Source organism: Hyla sarda, chromosome 7, assembly GCF_029499605.1.
Source record: "Hyla sarda isolate aHylSar1 chromosome 7, aHylSar1.hap1, whole genome shotgun sequence".
Taxonomy (NCBI): Eukaryota; Metazoa; Chordata; class Amphibia; order Anura; family Hylidae; genus Hyla; species Hyla sarda.
This window is the reverse complement of record NC_079195.1, coordinates 56,749,760-56,771,415: the sequence shown is the minus strand read 5'-3', so window position 1 is coordinate 56,771,415 and position 21,656 is coordinate 56,749,760. Positions and strand designations below refer to the sequence as shown.

The 21,656-nt window shown below is 44.3% G+C and overlaps 1 protein-coding gene across 7 annotated transcripts in view; it reads left to right on the top strand.

Moving 5' to 3' along the window:
- Positions 1–21,656, top strand: part of LOC130281665 (alpha-2-macroglobulin-like) — a 95,666-nt gene that overhangs the window by 51,480 nt on the left and 22,530 nt on the right. For all 7 annotated transcript variants that reach the window (XM_056529126.1, XM_056529128.1, XM_056529129.1 and 4 more), the window contains 7 exons: positions 1,084–1,205; positions 3,919–3,976; positions 4,698–4,781; positions 6,373–6,549; positions 12,406–12,487; positions 12,992–13,148; positions 13,907–13,981. In XM_056529126.1, coding sequence (XP_056385101.1) covers positions 1,084–1,205; positions 3,919–3,976; positions 4,698–4,781; positions 6,373–6,549; positions 12,406–12,487; positions 12,992–13,148; positions 13,907–13,981 — 755 coding nt within the window. The remainder of the gene's footprint in view (positions 1–1,083; positions 1,206–3,918; positions 3,977–4,697; positions 4,782–6,372; positions 6,550–12,405; positions 12,488–12,991; positions 13,149–13,906; positions 13,982–21,656) is intronic.

The window sequence follows — 21,656 nt, the reverse complement described above, 5'->3', positions numbered from 1 at the left end:
TTGGGCTTTGTGTAAAGCAGTGTTGCAAAACTTCACCTCCCGGACAGCCAACGGCCAGGAGACGAAGTTTTGCGACATCTGGAAAGCCTCAGTCTGAGACCACAGCCTACTTGGGGACATTGTGGGCTCACGGAAGGACTCTGGGTTACACCACTCAAGCCACTTGGCATATCAGGGACTACTACACTCACCACTTCATCACCACATACAACTTCCCTGTGTGGCTCCATATATACATGGTGCTCAATGGGCTCCATTAATACAATGAGTGGAAAGGCAGGGACTGTAGTAAATAAAACAGCTCTTCTTTCTCTGTGATTTATCAAAACCTGTGTAGAGAAAAAGTTGCCCATAGCGCCAATCAGTCTATTTCTTTCCTTTTTGAGAGGCCCTTATAAAAATGAAAGAAGCGATCTGAATGGTTGCTATGGGCAACTGGGCAACATTTCCTCTGATTCAGAGAGGAATATACACTGTGCCGCACTGCTGCTGGCAACTATGTAGGGGGATTTATCAAAAGTTTTTCCCGTCTAAAATTTTCGCACACAAAGGCGCAGTCTAAACATGTACGACTTTTTCAGTTTTCTGTACATTTTCTGTACTTTTTAGTACATGATGCATTCTAGGCTATTTTAGATGGAAAAATGCATTGGTGCTGAATTTATCAGTTGCGACTTTTTGGTGAAAATTCGCATCAGGCAAAAATACGCTGGAATGTCAGACCATGCTGGAGCAGGTTTAAATACAGTCTAAACCATAGATCCTGAAGTCCATGCACAGAATGTATCAAGAGCCGTGCGACTTCTGATAAATTAGGCGCACAATAGACCGGACTAACCCTCTGTAGTTTGGTCTATATTGATGTGGGACATAGACAGCTTTGATAAATCCCCCCGTGTGTTTATTTAAACATCTAGCACTGTTTAATGAGCACAATCTTTTCTGCATATAAGTATTTGTATAGTATTATAATTTCTCGACTATAGGATCATGTAGAAGAGCTGCAAGGTACTTTCCAGATCGACACTTACTGTATGAATTTTCCTCTTTTCTTTTTAATGTTTTGTTTATTACTATATCCAGGGCAGGTGAATGTTACTGTAACAACAGAAGCTCTGGATACACAGGAATTATGCCACAATGAGGCGCCTATCGTCCCCAAACAGGGAAACATCGATACAGTGGTTAAGCCTTTGCTTGTCCAGGTGAGTTTGTTAGTTCTCGCTGGAGCTCGTGTATATATTAATATTACAAACAAAGGGGGATTTATCAAAGTTGTCTATTTCCTGCATTAATATAGACCAAACTACAGAGGGTTAAGGCCGGTCTATTGTGCGCCCAATTTATCAAAAGTCCCACAGCTCTTGATAAATTCTGTGCACGGACTTCGGGATCTACAGTTTAGACTGTATTTAAACCTGCTCCAGCATGGTCTGACATTTCAGCGAATTTTCGCTTTTTAAGTCGCAATTGATAAATTCAGCACCAATGCATTTTTCCGTCTAAAATAGCCTTGAATGCATCATGTTCTAAAAATCCTCTAAATCAAAAGCCGTGAAAAAGTCGCACATATTTAGACAGCGAATTTCTGTGCGACAATCTTAGATGGGAAAAACCAGTCTAAATCCTTTGATAAATCCCCCCCCCCCCCCACCCCAAAGGATCTGAAGGAGACACACAGAGAAAGAGGGAGATTTAAAAAGCTATTGAAGATTTTATTGTATTTCTTTTTTTTGCTTACATTTGCCACTTAAACTGTTCATTTGCGCCTAAGCACTTTTCTGTGTGACTTTTCTGTTGTTTACGTGTAAGGCAAATTGTGCAAACTCACTTTCTTAAAGGGGTACTCCAGTGGAAAACAAATGTTTTCAAATCAACCGATGCCACAACGTTAAGCACATTTGTAAATTACTTCTATTTAAAAATCTTAACCCTTCCAGTACTTATCAGCTGCTGTATGATCCACAGGGTGTTGTGTAGTTCTTTCCAGTCTGACCACAGTGCTCTCTGGTGACACCTCTGTTCATGTCAGGAACTGTCCAGAGCAGGAGAGGTTTTCTATGGGGATTTGCTACTCTTCACAGTTCCTGACATAGAGGTGTCAGCAGAGAGCAGACTGGTCAGACTGGAAAGAACTACACAACTTCCTCTGGAGCATTCAGCAGCTCATAAGTACTGTAAGGATTACGATTTTTAAATAGAAGTCATTTACAAATCTGTATAACTTTCTGGCACCAGTTTAAAAATAAATTTGCTTTCCACAGGAGTACCTCTTTAAGTAATTTAGTTTTTCAACTTGCAGAGGTAAAGTATTTATGAGCTGCAAATGTCGCACAAAATGTCGCAAACCCCTCCGAAGAGTCACAAACCTAAGCAAGGTCAGACCAGTTTTACAAAACTGCCTTTGGAAAGTACTTTTAAAAAGGTGCACAAAAAAGATGAAAGAGGATGAATCATACAAAATTGTGTCCTCAAGTTATTTGCTTACATGCACCAAATTTTGAAGGGAGGGGCAACTTTTTTTTTTTTATAAATCTAAGAGAAAAAAAGCAAAAAAAAAAAAAAATAACTTAAAAATAACTTACCAAAAGACAACCTTTATAAATCTCCCCCTACATCTCTGAATGTGTACCATTTGAGGTACTATTATATGAACCCCAAGAACCAGAACCTCCGTAATACAATAGAATCTCCCAATAGCAGACACTCACAGGGAATAAAAAAGTGCCCCCTATTGGGAAAAAATCCTCAAAAATATTTCTAAATGACCAAATACTGTACCGTACTCACTCCAGAGTGTTATTTACCTATAAAACATGATAAAAAGCAATATTACAGTAGTATCTCCCAGTGTTGTTTAATCACCCCTTATCCCCCCCTCCCCGTATCATTTCATCCCCCATTACACCCTGTGCCACATCATTTACACTTGATCCCCCTGTGCCATTTCATTCCTTGTGGAAATGTATCACCCCCCACCTTATGAAGTGGCAAACAGGGATAAGGGGGAATAAAACAATGGCAAAGGGGGGTGAAGGAGGAATGAATGGGCACCGGGGGGATCAAGAGGAAATGATGTGGCACAGGGGATAAAAAAGGGGATGATTTGGCAAAGAGTAAATAAAGTGGCAGGGAAGAAGGGGGGTGAATGATGTTGCTGTTGGAAGTACAGAAGCAGGAGACCACTGTTTAAAGGGTAACTCTCATTAAAACTATTTTTTGCTATTGCACTCCTTATGGTAAATAAAAAATATTTCTAATATACTTTGTTTAAAAAAAAAAAAAGTTTTCTATGTTTTATTTGTGCTTAGAAAAGATCAAGAGCACATTTCCCCCCATCCTTTACACAGACTTTGGACCGAAGCCCAAACACAGGAAGTGCAGCCTGGAGTGCTGAGGGGGTGTGTCCAACCAACAGCATATGGCAGTTAAGTGTTAGAGGAGCTATGATTGGATGAGTTTGGACATACCCCCCCCCCCCCCTCAGCACTCCAGGCTGGGCCCTCTCTTTTTTCTTTATTCACAGGTCCCTAAAAATTTGGTAATTTTTATCTGCACCGCACAGATCTGTCATATGACCATGTGTTTCAACCTTAAATGCTTCCACCAGTGGAATTCCGCTGCAGAAATCTGCTTGCAGCAAAATATCATTGTTTTCAATTGGATTCTTCAGCTTTGTTTAGACTGCAGATTCATCTCAGCAGAATTCCACCGGGGGAAAGTATGTCCACCCAAACAATGAACTTGCATTGCCTTCTATGAGAAGGCGCATGTCTGTGTAGTCCTACCACCGAAAATTGTGGCGGAGCCTACTGCAAACGGACATGCGCCCTAAAAGTGGCATATCCTCAATACAAAGACATGTCCTATGCACCTTGTTATTATTTGCTGTATATCTCTGTTTTTTGTTCTGTTCAGCCAGGTGGGTTGTTGGAGGAGAAATCATACAGCGCTCTACTGTGCAGTCAAGGGGAAGGTAAGAAATATTCTTACATGAATGACATTACAGCCATGTAGGAAAGGGGCAAATATGTTTTTTCCACCTATCTGTACACAATATATGGCAGCATATGAAAGCCGTGCCACTCCCAAATATAGATCTACACAGCTACTGTGTGCTGTCATGCTCTGCTGCACCCGGCGTTTGTTCAGAGCGTCGGGTGCAGTGCCGGAGGCTCGTGACGTCACAAGCGGGCGTGTGCCATGTCCCTTCAATGCAAATATATTGGAGGGGGCGTGACGGCCATCACGTCCCCTCCTATAGACTTGCATTGAGGGGGTGTGGCCGTGACATCACAAGTGGGGAGTGGCCATGACTTAATGAGCCTCCGCCCCACATCGCCAGTCATTGCTCCATGCATCGGATGTCTGGGGGTGCTGCAGCCGAGATCGCGGGGGGTCCCACCACTGGGGATAAGATGTCTAGGGGCGGAGTACCCCTTTAATGATTGCAGAACATGCCCAGTGGTACTAACACTTGTGTGTTTCAGAACTTATTTGTTATATTTACTTCCCAGCAGGCCTTTACTAAGGCTGTGCGATAATTCACAGGTCCACCAAATGTCAATGTGTGTCATTATATCAGGGGGGACCCCCAACACTTATCCCCTATCCTGTGGGGATCTCCTATCTCACTAGATATACTCCTCACATGTAACTGCCTCACATGAAACTGCTCTCTCTTTTCTTTGTCTTAGATGATTCTAAAGTAGAAGAAATCTCACTAAAGATTCCTGAAAACATTCTGGAGGATTCCGAAAGAGCCCATATTGTAGTGATTGGTAAAATAGAATTTTAATACCGGTAAAATATTTATAGTTTGTTCAGTGAATTTGTATTTATTGTGAGGCACAGAGAGGGAAGACATCCTGTTTGGGCCTTTTGGGTGGCAAAAACATATGCAGGACTCACCTTTTCAGAGAGATTAGAAACTATAGAGGTGAGGGATTTTCCATTGTTTACAGAAAAAATCAGTACATGGAAATGTTTATCTGCACCACACGGATCTGTCATATGACCATGTGTTTCAACCTTAAAGGCTTCCGTCGGTGGAATTCCGCTGCAGAAATCTGCTTGCAGGAAAATGTCATTGTTTTCAATTGGATTCTTCAGCTTTGTTTAGACTGCAGAATCACCTCAGCAGAATTCCACCGGGGGAAAGTATGTCCACCCAAACAATGAACATGCATTGCCTTCTATGAGACGGCGCATGTCTGTGTAGTCCTACCACCGAAAATTGTGGTGGAGCCTGCTGCAAAGGAACATGCGCCCTAACAGTGGCATATCCTCAATACAAAGACATGTCCTATGCACCTTATTATGTGCTGTATATCTCAGTTTTTCACAGAAAAGGGATAGAGGGAAAGACGAACACTGTCTTTTTCAGTCTTGGCGAGAAAACTCGTCATTATAATGCAGGTCCAGTTTGATCTTTCTTTGTGCCCACCCAACCCCAGCCCCTCAGCTGGTGCAACAATTTTTGCCACCCTAGGTGAAAGCTAATTATGCTGTCCCTTGACCTCATCCATTGGCTCTGCCCTTTGAAACACCCCACCTTACTACTGGGGTGACACACTCTAACAAACCTCCTCCTCATGCTATCCCCTTACTACTGTGGTGTCACACATTGTAACAAACCTCCTCCTCATGTTATCACCTTACTACTGGGGTGACACACTGTAACAAACCCCTTCCTCACGCGACAGCAGTTCTAGCTGGGCGGGTGCTTCGGATGAGTGGCAGGTACTTCAGATGCTGACTGGTTACTAACTTTCTTGCAGCAGGCAGAAAGGTGCCCCATCAAGAGGGCGCTCTAAGCAGCTGTCTATTTTGCCTGTATGCAGAACCAGCCTTGGCCTGCACCCCTTAAAGATGCAAGATCCAAATCGGGAAACTTTTCTGGCTGGGTAGCATGCCAGAGGTGTAACCAGTGCCTAAACATCTGAAGGCATTTTTAGAATTTGTACATATTTTAAGAAGGCATTTAAAGTCATGTAGGCCATGCAATGCTCGTGTAAGGGTCCTCATTGCCTCCTCAGTGTTTGTCTGCACTCAACCTTGCAATTGTTGTACTCTGCATAGTGGTGGTGCAGCAGTCATGCACTTTAGTAATATAGGTGTTTTACCAGTGAAATGCCTATTCTGATTGGTCAGTCCTTCCAGCCAATGACACATATCGCAGATCTGGACTGTATGTAGCATTGTATGTGGAGTAGAGTTTCAATGGTTCAGAAAACACCATTATATGATGAAAGTATTGTAACCTGAGAGCATTGTAAGTTGGAGGACAACTGTATATATATATATATATATATATATATATATATATATATTAAGTTGGAGAACCCTTTAACACCAGTTCAATTCCAACAGGAGATCTGATGGGCACGGCAATGCAAAATTTGGACCGTCTTCTGGCCATGCCATATGGATGTGGAGAACAGAACATGGTCCTATTTTCCCCCAATATTTTTATCCTTCAGTATCTGGAGAAGACGCATCAACTGAATAGTGAGATTAAAAATAAAGCCACTAAATTCCTGGAAAGCGGTGAGTATTGTTTTTATGTATTTTGCATTATATTATGTATACAGTACATGAAGGCATTTTGCCCTAGTCTTACACAGAGTCACAGTTTTGCTATGTTTGTGTCCTACTTTACTTGTTGAATAAACCCTGTACAGTATTTTAAAGGCTCGAATGGAGCAACTACGTGTTATGATTTCTTTTTGTGACCTTGTGTTTTATTAATATGGAGCACACACCTCTTTTGCTATGTTGCAGTTTAACATCTTGGGCTTAACTATGTATCAAAAACTCCATTATTTAGTTGTCCTTTCCCCTTAGCAAAAAAACAACCTCAAAGCATAATGTTTGCACCTCCATGTTTGACAGTAGGGATGGTGTTCTGGGATCATGGGTGTACTGGGGTCCTGAAAAATGCTGGGTCCTGACGGATCCTATTAACTTGAATGGGGTATGTCAGGTGTATTGTATTTTGCAAAAGTTAAGCAAAAATAGAAAATAGTAAATGCACTAGTTTCCTTTCTGCTAAACTCTCATCCTACCAACAAACTAGCCAAGGGAGCAATGTGTAATGTGAACAAGCCCTGAGACTATAATCAAACTCTTTGGCATGAACTCAACTCAACGTGTTTGATGGAGGAGGAATGCTGCAGTGTCAGGTGTGCTCTGACCTATTCTAAGTCCATTCAGCACAAAACAAAAAGAGCTGATGGAGAACGGACAAAGAAACTTGTGGGCACTGCAGGATTTCAGCCCTTCATGGTGTAGTGTTACCAATTGTTTTTTTGGTAACTATGGTCCCAGCTTTCTATGTTTTGCATGTCTGTGCAAAATGTATCAACCGGGAGCAAGCTTGTTGATAATTTTTTTTTTTTTATTATTAAAATTTTTGATTCTTTGCTTAGAAAAATACATACAAAATTGTAGTGAAAAAGAATAGGAAGCAGGTTTAAGGAGTGGTGGTCTTTTATTTCCACTGAAATCCTAACCCCAAGATATTTAAAAAGTTCACTCTTACCCAGGATTTTCAGATCTGGACAACACCACTGGGGAGAAGGGGAGATTTCGCCCAGTTAATTTCCAACCCGGCAAATGCCCCATATTCTTTAATAGTTTTTATAGTCTCATGTAGATCCACTTCTCTTCTCAGAAAAACCAAGACGTCATCCGCGTACAGTGCAAGCTTGCCCTCTATTCCTCTATCTTCTCTGATTTTCACTGCCAACAGCTCCATACTTAGGGAAAAGAGCAAGGGGGAGAGAGGACAGCCCTGCCTGGTCCCTCTTGACAAACTGAACTGTTCTGACCTGCCACCTCCCACTGAAACCCTTGCCACTGGGTCAGAATACAGTAAACTTTTCATATTTATAAATCGATTCCCCAAACCAAAAGCCCTTAATGTTTCCCACAGAAATCCCCACTCCACACTGTCAAATGCTTTGGATGCATCTAATGACAGGATGGAGTGGGAGACCTTCCCCAAGTTAGCCCCCAGTTCTATATTCGCCAGAACCCTAAAGATGTTATGACAGGCCATTCTGCCTGGAATAAATCCACACTGGTCCCAGTGTACCAGGCCTCCAATTACCCCCTGTAGCCTAAGTGCCAAAGCCTTGGCATAGATTTTAATATCGGTGTTGAGCAAGGAGATGGGCCTATACGAGCCCATCTCCTCCTCACTCTTCCCTTCCTTCAACAATAAAATTATGATGGACTCCCTCATGGAGGGCGGCAACCCTAGTCCATCCCCGCTAGAAGACAGAACTGTCTTTTTAAGGCCATGTTCTAGTTCCCCCACACTCACTGGGTTTTCCACTTCCTCCACAACCTCTCTCGGGATCTGAGGGAGCCCTATAGCTTCTAAGTATTTTTTTATTTCTTCTTTTCCTTCATCTACTTCTGATGTACTTCCTTGTAATATTCCCCAAAGAACCTATTTCTTTCCCATACATTCCTTACCTTCCCTACCTATAATTTTCTGAGGCCCTGGAGAGGCTCCCTGCTGCCTCACCAATGACATCAGAAACTTATTCGAGGTGCCCGCCTCTACCAATCTCTGGTGTCCCTGAAAGAGGAACCTATTCTTTCTTTTACTTAGCAGATAACCATCCAGGGCATCCTGACACACCTGCCATTCTCTTTTACCTTCTTCCGTGGGGTTCCGTACTTGCTGTTCTTCTGCCTTCACACAATTCCTCCTCAACTCTTCCTCCCTACTCCTAAACTCCCGCTTCTTTCTTTTAATTGCTCTAATTAACTCTCCCCTTAGGAACACCTTCCCTGCTTCCCATACCATCTGATCACTCGCTGACCACCAGTTATTCCTGAAATACTCTTCGAGGCTCTTTAATATCCCTGCATTATCTATAAGTGTCAACCAGTGTGCATTAATTTTCAATAGCCCCTCCCATGGCATCCCTCCCGTGACAATATTTATCTCTATCGCTGCATGATCAGACAAGCAGCGGGTGAGATAACGGATCTGGCTTATTTCATCCCAGCTTTGGGGGTTACCAATGTATGTATCTATTCTGGACAGAGTTCGGCTGTTCGGCTTGGAACAACAAGAGTAGTTTCTAGCTTCCGGATTTTGCATCCTCCAGATATCCATCCAGCCGAACTCTGCGCAGATTTTAGCCAATGGGGACACCCCCGTGCTTCTGGCTACTCCCTGCATGCGGAGTCGGTCCAGGTCTTCTGAGCTTACACAATTCATTGGACAGTCCTTCCCTGCGCAAAAAATCTAAAAGCTTAATGAAAATATCTGAGGAAAAAGGGGGGGGGGGATGTAAACAAAGGCCAAGACGCAAATCAAACCACCCAAATTACCATGTAAAAAAATAAATCGCCCATACACGTCCACCCTCTTCCCAAGTAATTCCCATTTTATGAGCCTATGAAAAAGAACCGAAACTCCCCTAGAATGTGAAGAAAAAAAGAGTGATAGCTACTACCCCACCAATTTCTTCCCAGGAGGTGCACCGTGTCCCCCGTAAGATGTGTCTCAAGCAACCCCACCACACTCGGGAGGTGATTTTTTACTACCCCCATTACTGCCATCCTCTTAATATTGTCCCCTAATCCCCTAACGTTCCATGTGAGAATCTTAATTTTATTGACCTTATTCTGTAACACCACAGAGGAGATAAAAGAAAAAAAAATGCACCTAAGCATCCTAAACGATGGGAAAAAAAGAGAGGAAAATACCACACCCTCACCGTCACTTCTGGACTCCCCCCCCCCCCTCCCCCCATCCACCTCCCCTTACCACCCCCCCCCCTCACCCACTCCACCCCCCCTACCCCTGGCGACTTGCCCAAAGAGGGCAACTCTCTTTCCTAGCATGGTGCCATCCCCAGGCCCTTTCTACCAACTACTTTCTCATGCCCTTAGAGTCCATCCACTCCACCGCCTCCCCTGGTCTATCAAAGAAGAGAGTCTCATTGTTGTGCAAGACCCTCAATCTGGCTGGAAAAATCTATGAGAATTTGATTCCATTAGACCACAATCTCTTCTTTGCTTCCCTAAAGGTGAGTCTTAATTTTTGTGTGTCCGCTGCATAGTCCGGAAAAGCCATGATCTTACTCCCGTTAAATTGCACTTCCTTTTTTTTCCTGAATGCCATTAAGACATTGTCACGATCCCTGTCATTCAAAAATTTCAAAATAATCGTCCGAAGCCTACTGCCCTCCGGTAGCAGTCTGGATGGAATTCTATGTGCCCGGACTATGCCGAATTGCGGCAAGAGATTCTCTCTACCGCACTGTAATGTGAACCATTCCTGCAGAAAAGTCACAGTGTCCTTTCCCTCGGTGCCCTCTGGCATCCCAATGATTCTCAAATTCCCTCTTCTTGTTCGATCTTCCAGCTCATTTTGTTTTAAGGAGAGGGACCTATTTTCCCCCGCTATCCTCTGCACCTCCTTTTTGAGTATGTTCACCTCGTCGTCCACCCCTGACACCCTTGTTTCCACTTCTGTGCATCTCTCGCGGACTTTTTTCATATCTTCTCTTATTAATTTTATATCTACCCCAATTACACCAATTTGGTTAGATAAAGCATCTATGGAGTTGTTGCACTTATTAACGGCTGCTAGTTTTTTCTCCAGTGCCGGGGAGGGTGTTTCTCCCTCTCCTGGAGAGGGGTCAGAACCCTGGTCCCCCAGGTTAGATTTATTTTGGCTTCTTTTTGCAGACACCCCCGGGGAAGACAGGTACCTGTCCAGCCGACCCAAGCTTTTCTGGTCCTTTCCAGGGCTGTTGGACTTATTCAATTTGGGTGCCATTTTTCAGATAAACTTGTTTACAAAAAAAACCCCAGTGTCCCCACTCCAATGTCAATAGCAAGCAGAGTACAAGAATTCCTCCAAGCACTCACAATGCCTTGGTCAGCAAAGTCCAATTAGTGCCTGAATCCATTCAATACTCTACAATTCTATATAATGCCAAAGAGATATTTCGTCAACTTTAATGCGCTGGCCTGATCAGATCAATGAATCTTTGGGGTACAAAGGCAATTCTTCTGCTTTAAAGCGCTTTAAGGCGCTATCACAAATGGTGCAAGGTGACCTGCTATCCGAGATATTACCACAGTCAAATATCAGTTGCAAACACAGTCCACTTCTAATATGGAGTAGGGGACAGAGGTACCAGGACACAGTTCACCATTCCTCCACTTCAATACATAAGCACCATATATAATGAATGGACTGTGCTTCAGTGTAGGATCACTTACAATATCACTAAAGAGGGGGAGGGTGTCAGGGGAGGTAACACAACCACTCCGATGCACTGGCACTCTCACTGCCACCTCTTGCGGGAGCTTTAGAAAAGGACCAGCAACGAACGGTCCCCTGTCTTAATATACTAGCACAGTCATTGTTGAAAAAACAAGCAAGTAGGAAAGTTCTCACCCCGTTTTGCGCTGATGTCCCTTAGTGGCCGTCCGGTCCTCCACATGGGCTTATCACTGGAGGCAGCCTCTCACTCTGCCTCCTCTGCCCTCTCAGTGCGCGTGCATCTCCACTGGCTCTCCGCTGCCACACTCCTCAGTAATCTTCCAGTGAAGCGATGGCGTGCAACGACGTCCCACGTGGTACAGCGTCGCTTCGTCTCTCACCCAGAAGTCTGCTGTCCAAGCCTCTCTCTCGTCTTCGCTCTCCTGGAGCTCCGGCCACACTGCTCCCCCGAACTCCAACTCCCTCCTCCGGGGGATCGCCAAACAGACAGTCCACAGCCACCTCAGCAAACACCTCAGGCAACAGGTATGTACTAGCTAAGGCTTAAGCGCTTTGCTGTGGTATAAGTGTCCAAGTCTAGTGCGTCTAAGGAGCCAGCACTGAGCGTCTCTCAGGGTTTATCCGGTGGTAGGCAAACAGATCTCCTCCCAGCATGCTTCCTTCCTTCTCTTTCCCTCAGTTCTTCCTCTTCCCCAAGCCTGTTGATAAATTTTACTCAAACATAGACATTCCTTCATGTTTCTACCGTCTGACACATTCATACGTGCACTTCTCATTGTTCTATATTTGTGCAAAATCTGTTGCCTTTGTGCAAAGTTTTAATATCTAAACAAAAAATGTGCAACAGTAAATTAGTGTGTAAAGCATTTTTCTTTCTATGGTACACGAGCACGTAGAGAACATCAGAAAATATTCTATAAAAAAAGATGCACAAAAAAGACGCAATGAAAGTCACTGCGCAAATTTTTGCACAAAATAAGGGGTAAACTCAATTATAAATGTCCCCCTAGATGGTTAAGTGACCCTACCTAAAATGGCAGGAATTGCCAACATTCATTTAAAGTATATGGCTATCTTTATACTTAGGATACTTTAAAGGTTTTTTTTTTGTTTGTTTATTTGTTTTATGCAATTCTATTTAGGATATCAAAGAGAACTGACTTATAAACGTGATGATGGATCATATAGTGCTTTTGGGAAAAGTGACCCAAGTGGAAACACCTGGTAAGTTATTGACTCTTGGTATAGGTGGTGGTCAAAATAATGTATTATGTATTGTGTTACAATGACATTGTATTAATTAAGTATTCTGTGTTATTTTCTAAGGGTTTGGTGAGTATTCTATTTCTATTCTAATATATTTTTTTTACATAGAGTGATACATTGGAAAGCAGTGTCAAATGTAGAGTGAATTGCACATGTCTAGAGTGAACTTGTGAATGACCCATGGGAAGATATACACGTGATGTTAGTTTTCTATCTGCGCCATGTCTATAGTTGGCAGTAGCAGTCAGTAGGGGGTATCATTTATTACAGAGGACTATCACAATGGTGAAACAAACTATACAGTGATTGGGGAAGAACAGCATAGAAAAATCCAGTCTCCATTTCTATATCATTAGGGCTTTATTGAGGGAGCTAAACTTACTGTACTGAAACTTCTAAGACATGGGACCGGACTACATGGGCCTCCATAACTAGTCTTCACTATGTGTATTTCCTTTGCAGGTTGACTGCCTTTGTAGTGAAATCCTTCAGTAAGGCGCGGCCATACATCTTTATAGATGAAAACCACCTGAACCATTCTTTCTCCTGGTTGAAGGAAAACCAACAACCCAATGGCTGCTTTAGGAGCGTGGGAAGACTTTTTAATAATGCTATGAAGGTACAATGTGTAGAGATATGTGTGCTTATGTGGGGTGTATTTCCAAGCAATATGAGCAAGTGCAAATGGTGAAACCTCTCCAAAAGACTACCCAAAACAAAAAAAAATTAAGGAAAACTGTCATATGTTTTGTCCCGCACTATCCACGGGTACCTGTGGCTAGTGTAGGAGACGCTGAACATTTTGAATCCTACCTTGCCCGCATCCACTGCGCCGTTATAGCTGGTTTTCGGTATATTCAAATTAGCTGCTAACTTGCACGGGCGGGGTTACTGCCTTCAACTGACACTGTGACGTAACTGCCGCCCGGAACAGGAACTGTTCAGAGCAGGAGAGATTTCCTATGGGAATTTGTTCCTACTCTGGACAGTTCCCGACATGGACAGAGGTGTCAGCAGAGAGCACTGTGGTCAGACTGAAAAGAACTACACAACTTTCTCTGTAGTATATACAGGTGGGTGCTGAAGGTGAGATAGCGGAGTCCCCCGCGGCAGGACTCCCGCGATCAGACATATTATCCCCTATCCTTAGGGATAATATGTCTTAGGGCCGGCGTACCCCTTTAAGAGCTCTGGTAAAGTGAAAGCTGAGCTGTGATTGGTTGCTGGAGGCAAAATCTCTCCAGTTTTACGTGGATAAATAAGTGATACAGTTTATATCTAAATCCCCACCAAATACTCTAGTTCAGGGACACCGTAATATCGTCTTAAGTTTGCTGGTAATTGTGGTTTAATGCAAAATATTCTGTTTTCTCTCAGGGGGGAGTAACAGATGAAATCTCTCTATCCACATATGTCACCATAGCTCTGCTGGAGGCCGGAGTATCTATAGAGGTAAGACATCCATATCATTTGATATTATTACAGATGAATTGGAGGTAAATTTGGAAGGTATTCAGTACTAGTTCACTGTTCACAAGTGACATGATCTGATCTCATAACCCAATTAAGGACCAATATATGGAGGGTTGTTTTAAACCCAATTAACCAAAAGATCACCAAGGAGGTGATCCACTAATCCCCTATATTTCCCATATATTAAAATACTATAATCTTTATTGAACACAAAAACACCAAAAAACTAATGGGTTAAAAGTATCAGGGTATTTCTCTTCCCATAGTATTAGTTATTAGAGTGCCATTCTGGCGTCACTGTATCTCCATCTGTCCGTGCGCATCTGCAGTATGCGCACTATAAGGGAAGAGTGTGCACTGTATTTAAAACCTACTCGCGGCCCCCCTCGACATGTTTCGCCGTACTATACGGCTTTGTCCAGAGGTTTTAGGGCACTGGTCTGATCTCACCTTTGTATCTACTGATCTTCACATATGCAAACTAATAGCAAGAGAAATGTTTCCCATTGTTCTTTAAAATGCTGCTTACTATCCATATATGGAATATTGAATTGTAAATAAATAGGATACATTGGGCTCGCAGACACTCCCATTGCTAGGAGCCCCAGCCAATATACATTTATGGAATATAGGCTATAAATGTCTAAATTAGGAAAGTCTCCTAGATCTAAACAGTACTTTCTGCAATGTTGACAGTTGAAAATTATTATTACTCCTATGAGGGTAAAGACATTAACCTATCAGATACCGATGGCATATCCTTTGGATATGTCTTACACGCCTCCTATACACCCTTTACACTTATATTATCAATATATCATGATAAGCAAGTACAAACTTTTATTCAAGGTAGCAGGGCGTCCAGAGATACTTGACAACATATAATAAAAGTTATACAGTCACATACAGTTGTTGATAAGGTTAAAACAAATAGTAAAGAATCCACCAAGTTCAACCTATATCCCTACTGTTTCCCTACTGTGTTGATCCTGAGAAAGGCCAATAAAACCTTACGAGGCTGTTGTCAATTGCCCCATAACAGAGGCAAATTTCCCATCAGAATAAATCCCTGGATCAATGTTCCATCTCCAGAGATCTAGTATCCTTAATTTCTAATATTATATTTTTCAATAAAAAGGCATCCAGCCCCCCTTGAACTTATTCAATGACTCAACCATCACAGCATTGTACTGCTTATACAGTAAATAATCCCAGTAGATGATGATGGTAAAACTTTATTTCCTTTAGACGTAGAGGGTGTCGTGGTTAGTGGCCTGGGTGTAAAAAGATCACTGGAATGATCTCTGTACTGTCCATTCTTATACTTTTACATTTTAATAACCTTTGATAACCTGGTACTGTACTCCTCCCATACCATTAATTCTCTTTGCCATTCCCCAGATCTCTCTGTAGTGTTATATTATTAGCCTTTGTGGTGTTTTTCCTTACAGAGTTTAGTACCATCTGCAAATATTTTAATTATTCTAATCTCTGAATACCTTATACAGCGCTGCGGGACCAGGCAGCGGGGGCAGCAGATCTCCTGTCCGATGCTGGAACTCACAAGGTACACAAGGACAGTGCTACTCCGCTCTCCATCAGGCAGCTCTGAGTGTGATAAGGGGCTGCCTTTTCTGACATACCTCGCTCCCGCCATGCTACAGAGAGGAACAGGCAGCTCATCTGAGAGGCAGCATCACTTGACGCCCCTGCAGCTGCCTCCATCAGAGCCCCTGAACAGCGCCGTGCAGACTGCCATGCTGTCCCAGAACTGCTGAGATAGCTTCCATCTGCACCCCCTGACCCAGCTTCTTATGGACCGCTACCTAAACAAAGGGTCTCAATGTGCGGGTCCCCCAGATATGGCACCCCCCACTGTACCTTCACTCCAACCAACCCCAGCTTCTCACCCAGTTCCCTCTAAGGGAGCGCAGCTACAACCTATTGCTATGGACACCGCCAGCAGCCAGCTGTCGTTCACTCCTGTGGAGGGTGCCCAGACGACACCCGTACCCATTCAGCCCCTTCCCTTGGTGGGTGCCTCGGAAGTCTCTTTTACTTCCCCCATGGATTTTCAGACCTTGACAGCAACTCTGGTCAAGCTGATTACTCCTACTATACAGACAGCCCTTGAAAACACCTTGCGCTCAACGTTAACACAACTTCAAACAGATTTGGGTGCTCAAGTGGGTCGTCTGGATGAAGCAGAACAGCGCATCATCGTGCTAGAAGATGAAAACAGTGGCCTTGCTACTAGGCTACGTTAAACTGAAACAGACCTCTGTTATGCCAGTGAAAAGCTGGAAGATCTGGAAAACAGATCCCACCGTAACAATTTACTTATAGTGGGGATTAGTAAAGCCCGTTATTAATAACAGACGTTATTTTGTGACGGGCGAATGAACGGAGGAAATAGTGCATGCACTATTTCTCCCGTTACTATTGCCCATCACAAAATAACATCCGTTATTAACAACAGGCTATAACGGGTTAAAACTGGCAATGTAAAAATCCCATAGACTATAATGAGATTTTCTAATGGCCGTTAGGGATTTTGTAACGGCCGTTTAACAGACGATTTTCAGGGTTTTTATAATGGACGTTTATAACGGATGAATTTTTATGGTGTGAAAGCAGCCTTAGCGGGGAGGCGCAGCAGGAGCAGAAGCAGCCAATCATCCTCCCCAGACCTATCACCTATGTGACTGTCTTTTCCTATTTTCCTAATAGGGGGACTGTGCTACTCTTGAATGGTTTCAGTTAATGTTGGCTCAAGGGGCAGCTCTGGCTCATGTCCTGGGTTTCAGTGTATCCTGAGGGCTCTCCTCTTTATATATCCCCATTTAGTTATAGCTGATGTCTGCTTCCCCTGGAGGCCCCTCTTTACTTGTATGTATTTCTATTGACTCCTAGTCCAGTTGATTGGTTATGTAGGGGGTCCGGGGTGGGAGTTCTGGTCGCCCACATGTCCGAAAAAAGTGGAGTCCTTTACCCAATTTATGGCCACCCTTATTCTATCCTGGGGATTGGCCTGTTCGGTGGTCTCAATGTTTCTGTTCTTGCCTTTTTTTTAGGTTGTCTTTGTTTCTATTTGTGTTTTTGCCTCCCTTCTCCCCCCTTCTGTATTTCTCAGGTTGCAACCTTCACTTCTGTTTTTGCTCCCTGGGTTCTCTGATACCACTCACTATCTCCTCCTCACCTTCTCCCACCTTAGGTCCTCTTGTACATCTTGCTTCCCTCTCCCTCACAGTTATTGTCCGCTCAATGTGTGGTCTAGTATTCCTGTTGATCTCTCTTAATATGCCATGTGTAAGTTGGTGACATGGAATGTTAAGGGGCCACACGCACTTCTCACACGTACATGGTTCTTGGTCTCGCATTGATTATTTCCTAGTCAGTTCCCTAGTGTGCTCTTGCTTGGGAGCGGTGGACATATGGGACCTGGTCATTTTGGATCATGCACCGGTGGTTTTGGAACTCCTGCCATCATGTCCCAAGGGTTCTGAAATCTTGTGGCGGTTTCCGTCTCAATTAACGAAGGATGAATCTTTTCTATGTCTTCTCAATGGGTGGTGTCTGGAATTCCAAACAGACAACATCTCTCAGAGTGACAATCCCTCCCTATACTGGGAAGCTGCTAAATCGGTGATTAGGGGTAAAATTATGTCCTATAGTAACTCAGTTAAATGGAAAACTCTGGAAGGTCATGCAATAGCGAGTGCAGCCTTAACAGCAGCTTATTCCCACTTTCTGGAATCCCCCACCACAGATCATAAACTCAAATGGCAGGAAGCGAAATCCTCATATGATTTCTGGCTAGATAGGAAAAAGAGAATATATGGGTCTCATTTTGAAGTAGATCTCTTCTTGCAGGGCAATAAGGCGGAACATTTGCTAGTGCATATAGCGAAGGGGTCACACATGTACTGATAATGCGTGACGCATCAGGGCAAGTTACACATGAGCCGCACTCCATTAACAACGTCTTGGGCTCGTATTATGCTGCTCTTTATTCTTCTCCCCCCACTCCAACTGACGAAGGGGCGCTGGAGGGACTCACCCATCATTGTCTACCAGACAGCAGCTGGAGCTCAACGCGGATGTTACAGCGGAAGAAGTAGCAGCTGTTATCCACGCTTTAGCGAATGGGAAAGCACCAGGGCCAGATGGCTATCCTGGTGAGTTTTACAAACCCCTGATGGACCAGGTTGTCCCCACCCTTAACGGCATATTTTAACAAAATATAATGTACAGGCCTACTCTCCCCAGCTGCGAAACTTTCTCCCCAAACCGGGTAACGGTCTTTTAGACCCTGGCTCCTATCTCCCCATATCTCTGATAAACCAAGATGTGAAGTTACTATCTAAGATCCTGGCAGGTCGCCAAATTTTTACCTTCCCTGGTTGGTGACCGCCAAGTAGGTTTCATGAAGACCTGCTTGGCAGTCACGAATATTAGAAACGTACTGGCAGTGCTAGACAGTGTTCGGGGCCAACCCGCATTATTCACTCTTGATGCTTTTGATAATGTCCGTTGGGACTGGCTGTGACTGGTCCTGTCAAAGTTTGGGATTATAGGTCGATCCAGCTCCTCCTAAGACGGGCTACCCCAGGCATCTTGTCCACTCCCCTCCAGTGAGTGAAAGGCACGTGTCAGTGTTGTCCATTATCGCCTTTATTGTTCGATCTGGTGATTGAACCTCTGGCTCGCTACCTGATCTCCTCTGATAGCTACAGGGATAAAACTGTGGGTACACAGGAAATCAAATTGTCAGTGTTTGCCGATGATGTATTTCATTCTTTACCTAACTAACCTATACCTAAAATTATAACCTTTCTATATTATGTGGGCAGTTTCATGGGCTATAGAGTCAATGCTGCCAGGAGCATGCTGTTGCCTTTGGGTGCAACCCCTTTGGGGGCCCCAGGGGGCTTCGTGATGCGAATGTGCTGGGTGTTATGGTTGCTTCTTCCTTCACAACATATTTAGGCATTCGTATAGGGAAAACTCCCGACACGCTGTTTTGGCTCAACTACACACCACTCTTTCAGCGTATCTTGGCACAATTGAAGCGTTTGGAGCCCTTGCTCTTATCTTTCCTAGGTAGATGCAATCTCGTTAAAATGATTAGTTTCCCTTGCTTATTGTACCCCTTCCAAATGCTACCACTTCTGCTTCGGCATTAAGATACCTCAACGCAGCCTTTCAACGATTCCTGTGGCAGGGCAAGCGCCCGCGCATAGCGTTACAGAAACTCATGGTTAGCAAGGTAGAGGGGGGAGTTAATTTCCCCAACATCAGGGGCTATAATTTGGCTTGTTTGTTTCACCAAGCGCTCGATTGGCTGCATTCCTCCGATTACTTCTGGAAGCAGTGCTGGCCACCCCATGGTCACTACCGGTGCTGCTGCACACTTCCTATGCTAAACTTCTGGCAGAGATCAAGGGCTCAGTACTGCTGCGAGATACTAAGTGCAGAAGGTTTTTGGCCTTCCGTTTCTTTTATCCAAATGCTTGACCATCCAGAGTTCACGCCGGGTAAATCCTCTTCATGGTTGCAAATATGGGTTTCTAGAGTGGTTCGAACAGTGGGGGGACTGATTCATAGCAATGACCGCAGATGGCTCACTTTGAGAGAAATGTTCCGTACGTTTGACCTCCACCTGTCACATACTTTATATGTCAATCAGGTCTATGCCTGTTGTTCCTCTAGATCACATAATCTGTCAAAGGAAGTCCCGACCCACATTTTAGACAACATCATTGGCAATGAGCCCCAGAGTACGCAGCCTTCCGTAACCGCTTCCTCAAACTTGAGCCCAAGCGTGTGTTCCGGACTTGGGAAAGATGAACTGGGGACACAGACATCACTGACGTAGTGTTGAAAAGGTGGACCACTGTACGGAATTTTTTTTATCAATGAGCGATGGAGGGAGACATACTTCAAGTTCGCTCACGCAGCCTTATATGGCTTTAATATATTGCCCTCTCTGACTTTCCCGGATAGGATTACTCACTGCCCTAAATGTAAAGCCCCACATACAAACATGTACCATAGGATCTGGAAGTGCTCACACTCTGAGGCGTACTGACGCCTCATACAGTCATATATATGGGACCATTGGAAGGTGCGGGTCCCTTTTTCACCACAATCACTCATATTTCACCAATTCCATCCACCAGAGGGAGGAGGGGAGGGGGAGGAGAGGTTTCCTCAGTTTGTCCATATGGTCCTTTTAGTTGCAATGCATTGTCTATTTGCTAAATGGTTGGATACTCCCACTCTAGATTTTCCTATGCTGATAACCCAATTGAAAGCATATCTGGAGATAGACTGCTTAGATACTGAGCGACACTCCGAAACTGGCACTAAGCGGTTTTTCAAAAAAATGGAAATCTTTTATTGTTACTCACTATGACTCCCTGGGGATTATCGAGATTGTAAGACCATTTAGATATACCACTTGGTATAGTGTGGAATCGCTGAGAGGCTCTCTGGGGAGTGTTGACATTACCGGATACGTAATGCTGCACATAGCTTGTCCATTTATTTGGACCACTATAGCTGTCTGTTGGGATCCCCAGGGAGCAAGAGAAGCACCCGCAGGCAGGGCCGGATTAACGTAGGGGCAGATGGAGCGGCAGCTCCAGGCCCCTGCGTTAAAATAGGCCTGGCGGCCCGCACAAATGGCACCGACCTGCGTATAACTTGTAATGCCCGACGTTCCAGGCGCCGGCCCGGACAGGTGGTTTCTTCATGCATTTAGCGCTTCATGCGAGCAGCGCTAAATGCTGAAGGACTTCACTTACCCCGCCATCCTCCGCGTCTCCAGTTGGTCGGCCCGAGTCTGATGAGGGAAGCGCATGGGACTTCCCTCCGCAGACCCGCGCAGGACGTCAGTGACGTCACTCGTCAGGCAGCCGCCATAGAGGAGAAGCGCAGCGCAGGACAGGTAAGTGTGTCTATATGTGTGTGTGTGTATCTGTCTGTGTGTCTGTCAGAGGCGGCCACCGCCTAAGGCCTCGCACTGTTGGGGGCCTTACTCTGGCCCCCACCCTTTCACTGGTGGTGATCGTCCAGGAGTAAGGAGGAAGAAGAACTGGGGGAGTAGATGGCCTCTGTGTAAGGTAACTAAGAGAGTGAATGGGGGGCATGTAGTGGCACTGCCTACATTGTCAGTGCTTTTTGGCTGCCCAGCCTGGCACATAGATTGTAGGAATCACAGCATTACTTATCTTATTATGCTGCACATGCTCTAAGCGCCGTCCTGCTCTCGGGTCCTAAAGCAGGGTAAGGATCCTCAGAGCACAGCAGCCTGCTAGCATGAAACATGAGAGCAAAGTAGGAGGAGAACTGTCTGTGCCCCCTCCTCCACATGACTTCATCCTGAGGTCAGAGGTCTTGAGGTCAGAGGTATTGAGGTCAGAGGTCTTGACTCCTGACCCCCCAGCACTGGAAACCGTATGAGGATCCTGTCAGGATCTCAGAAAGTTAGGGTATGTGCATTTATAGTTAGTGTATGTACACTTGTGTATAGGTGTGTTTGTATATATACATATGGATGTGTATATATATTTATCTTTTTAGGTATCCATGGTACTGTAATTGCCAGGCTGGGTTTACTCTTGCATTGAGGCCTCCATCACTGCATACA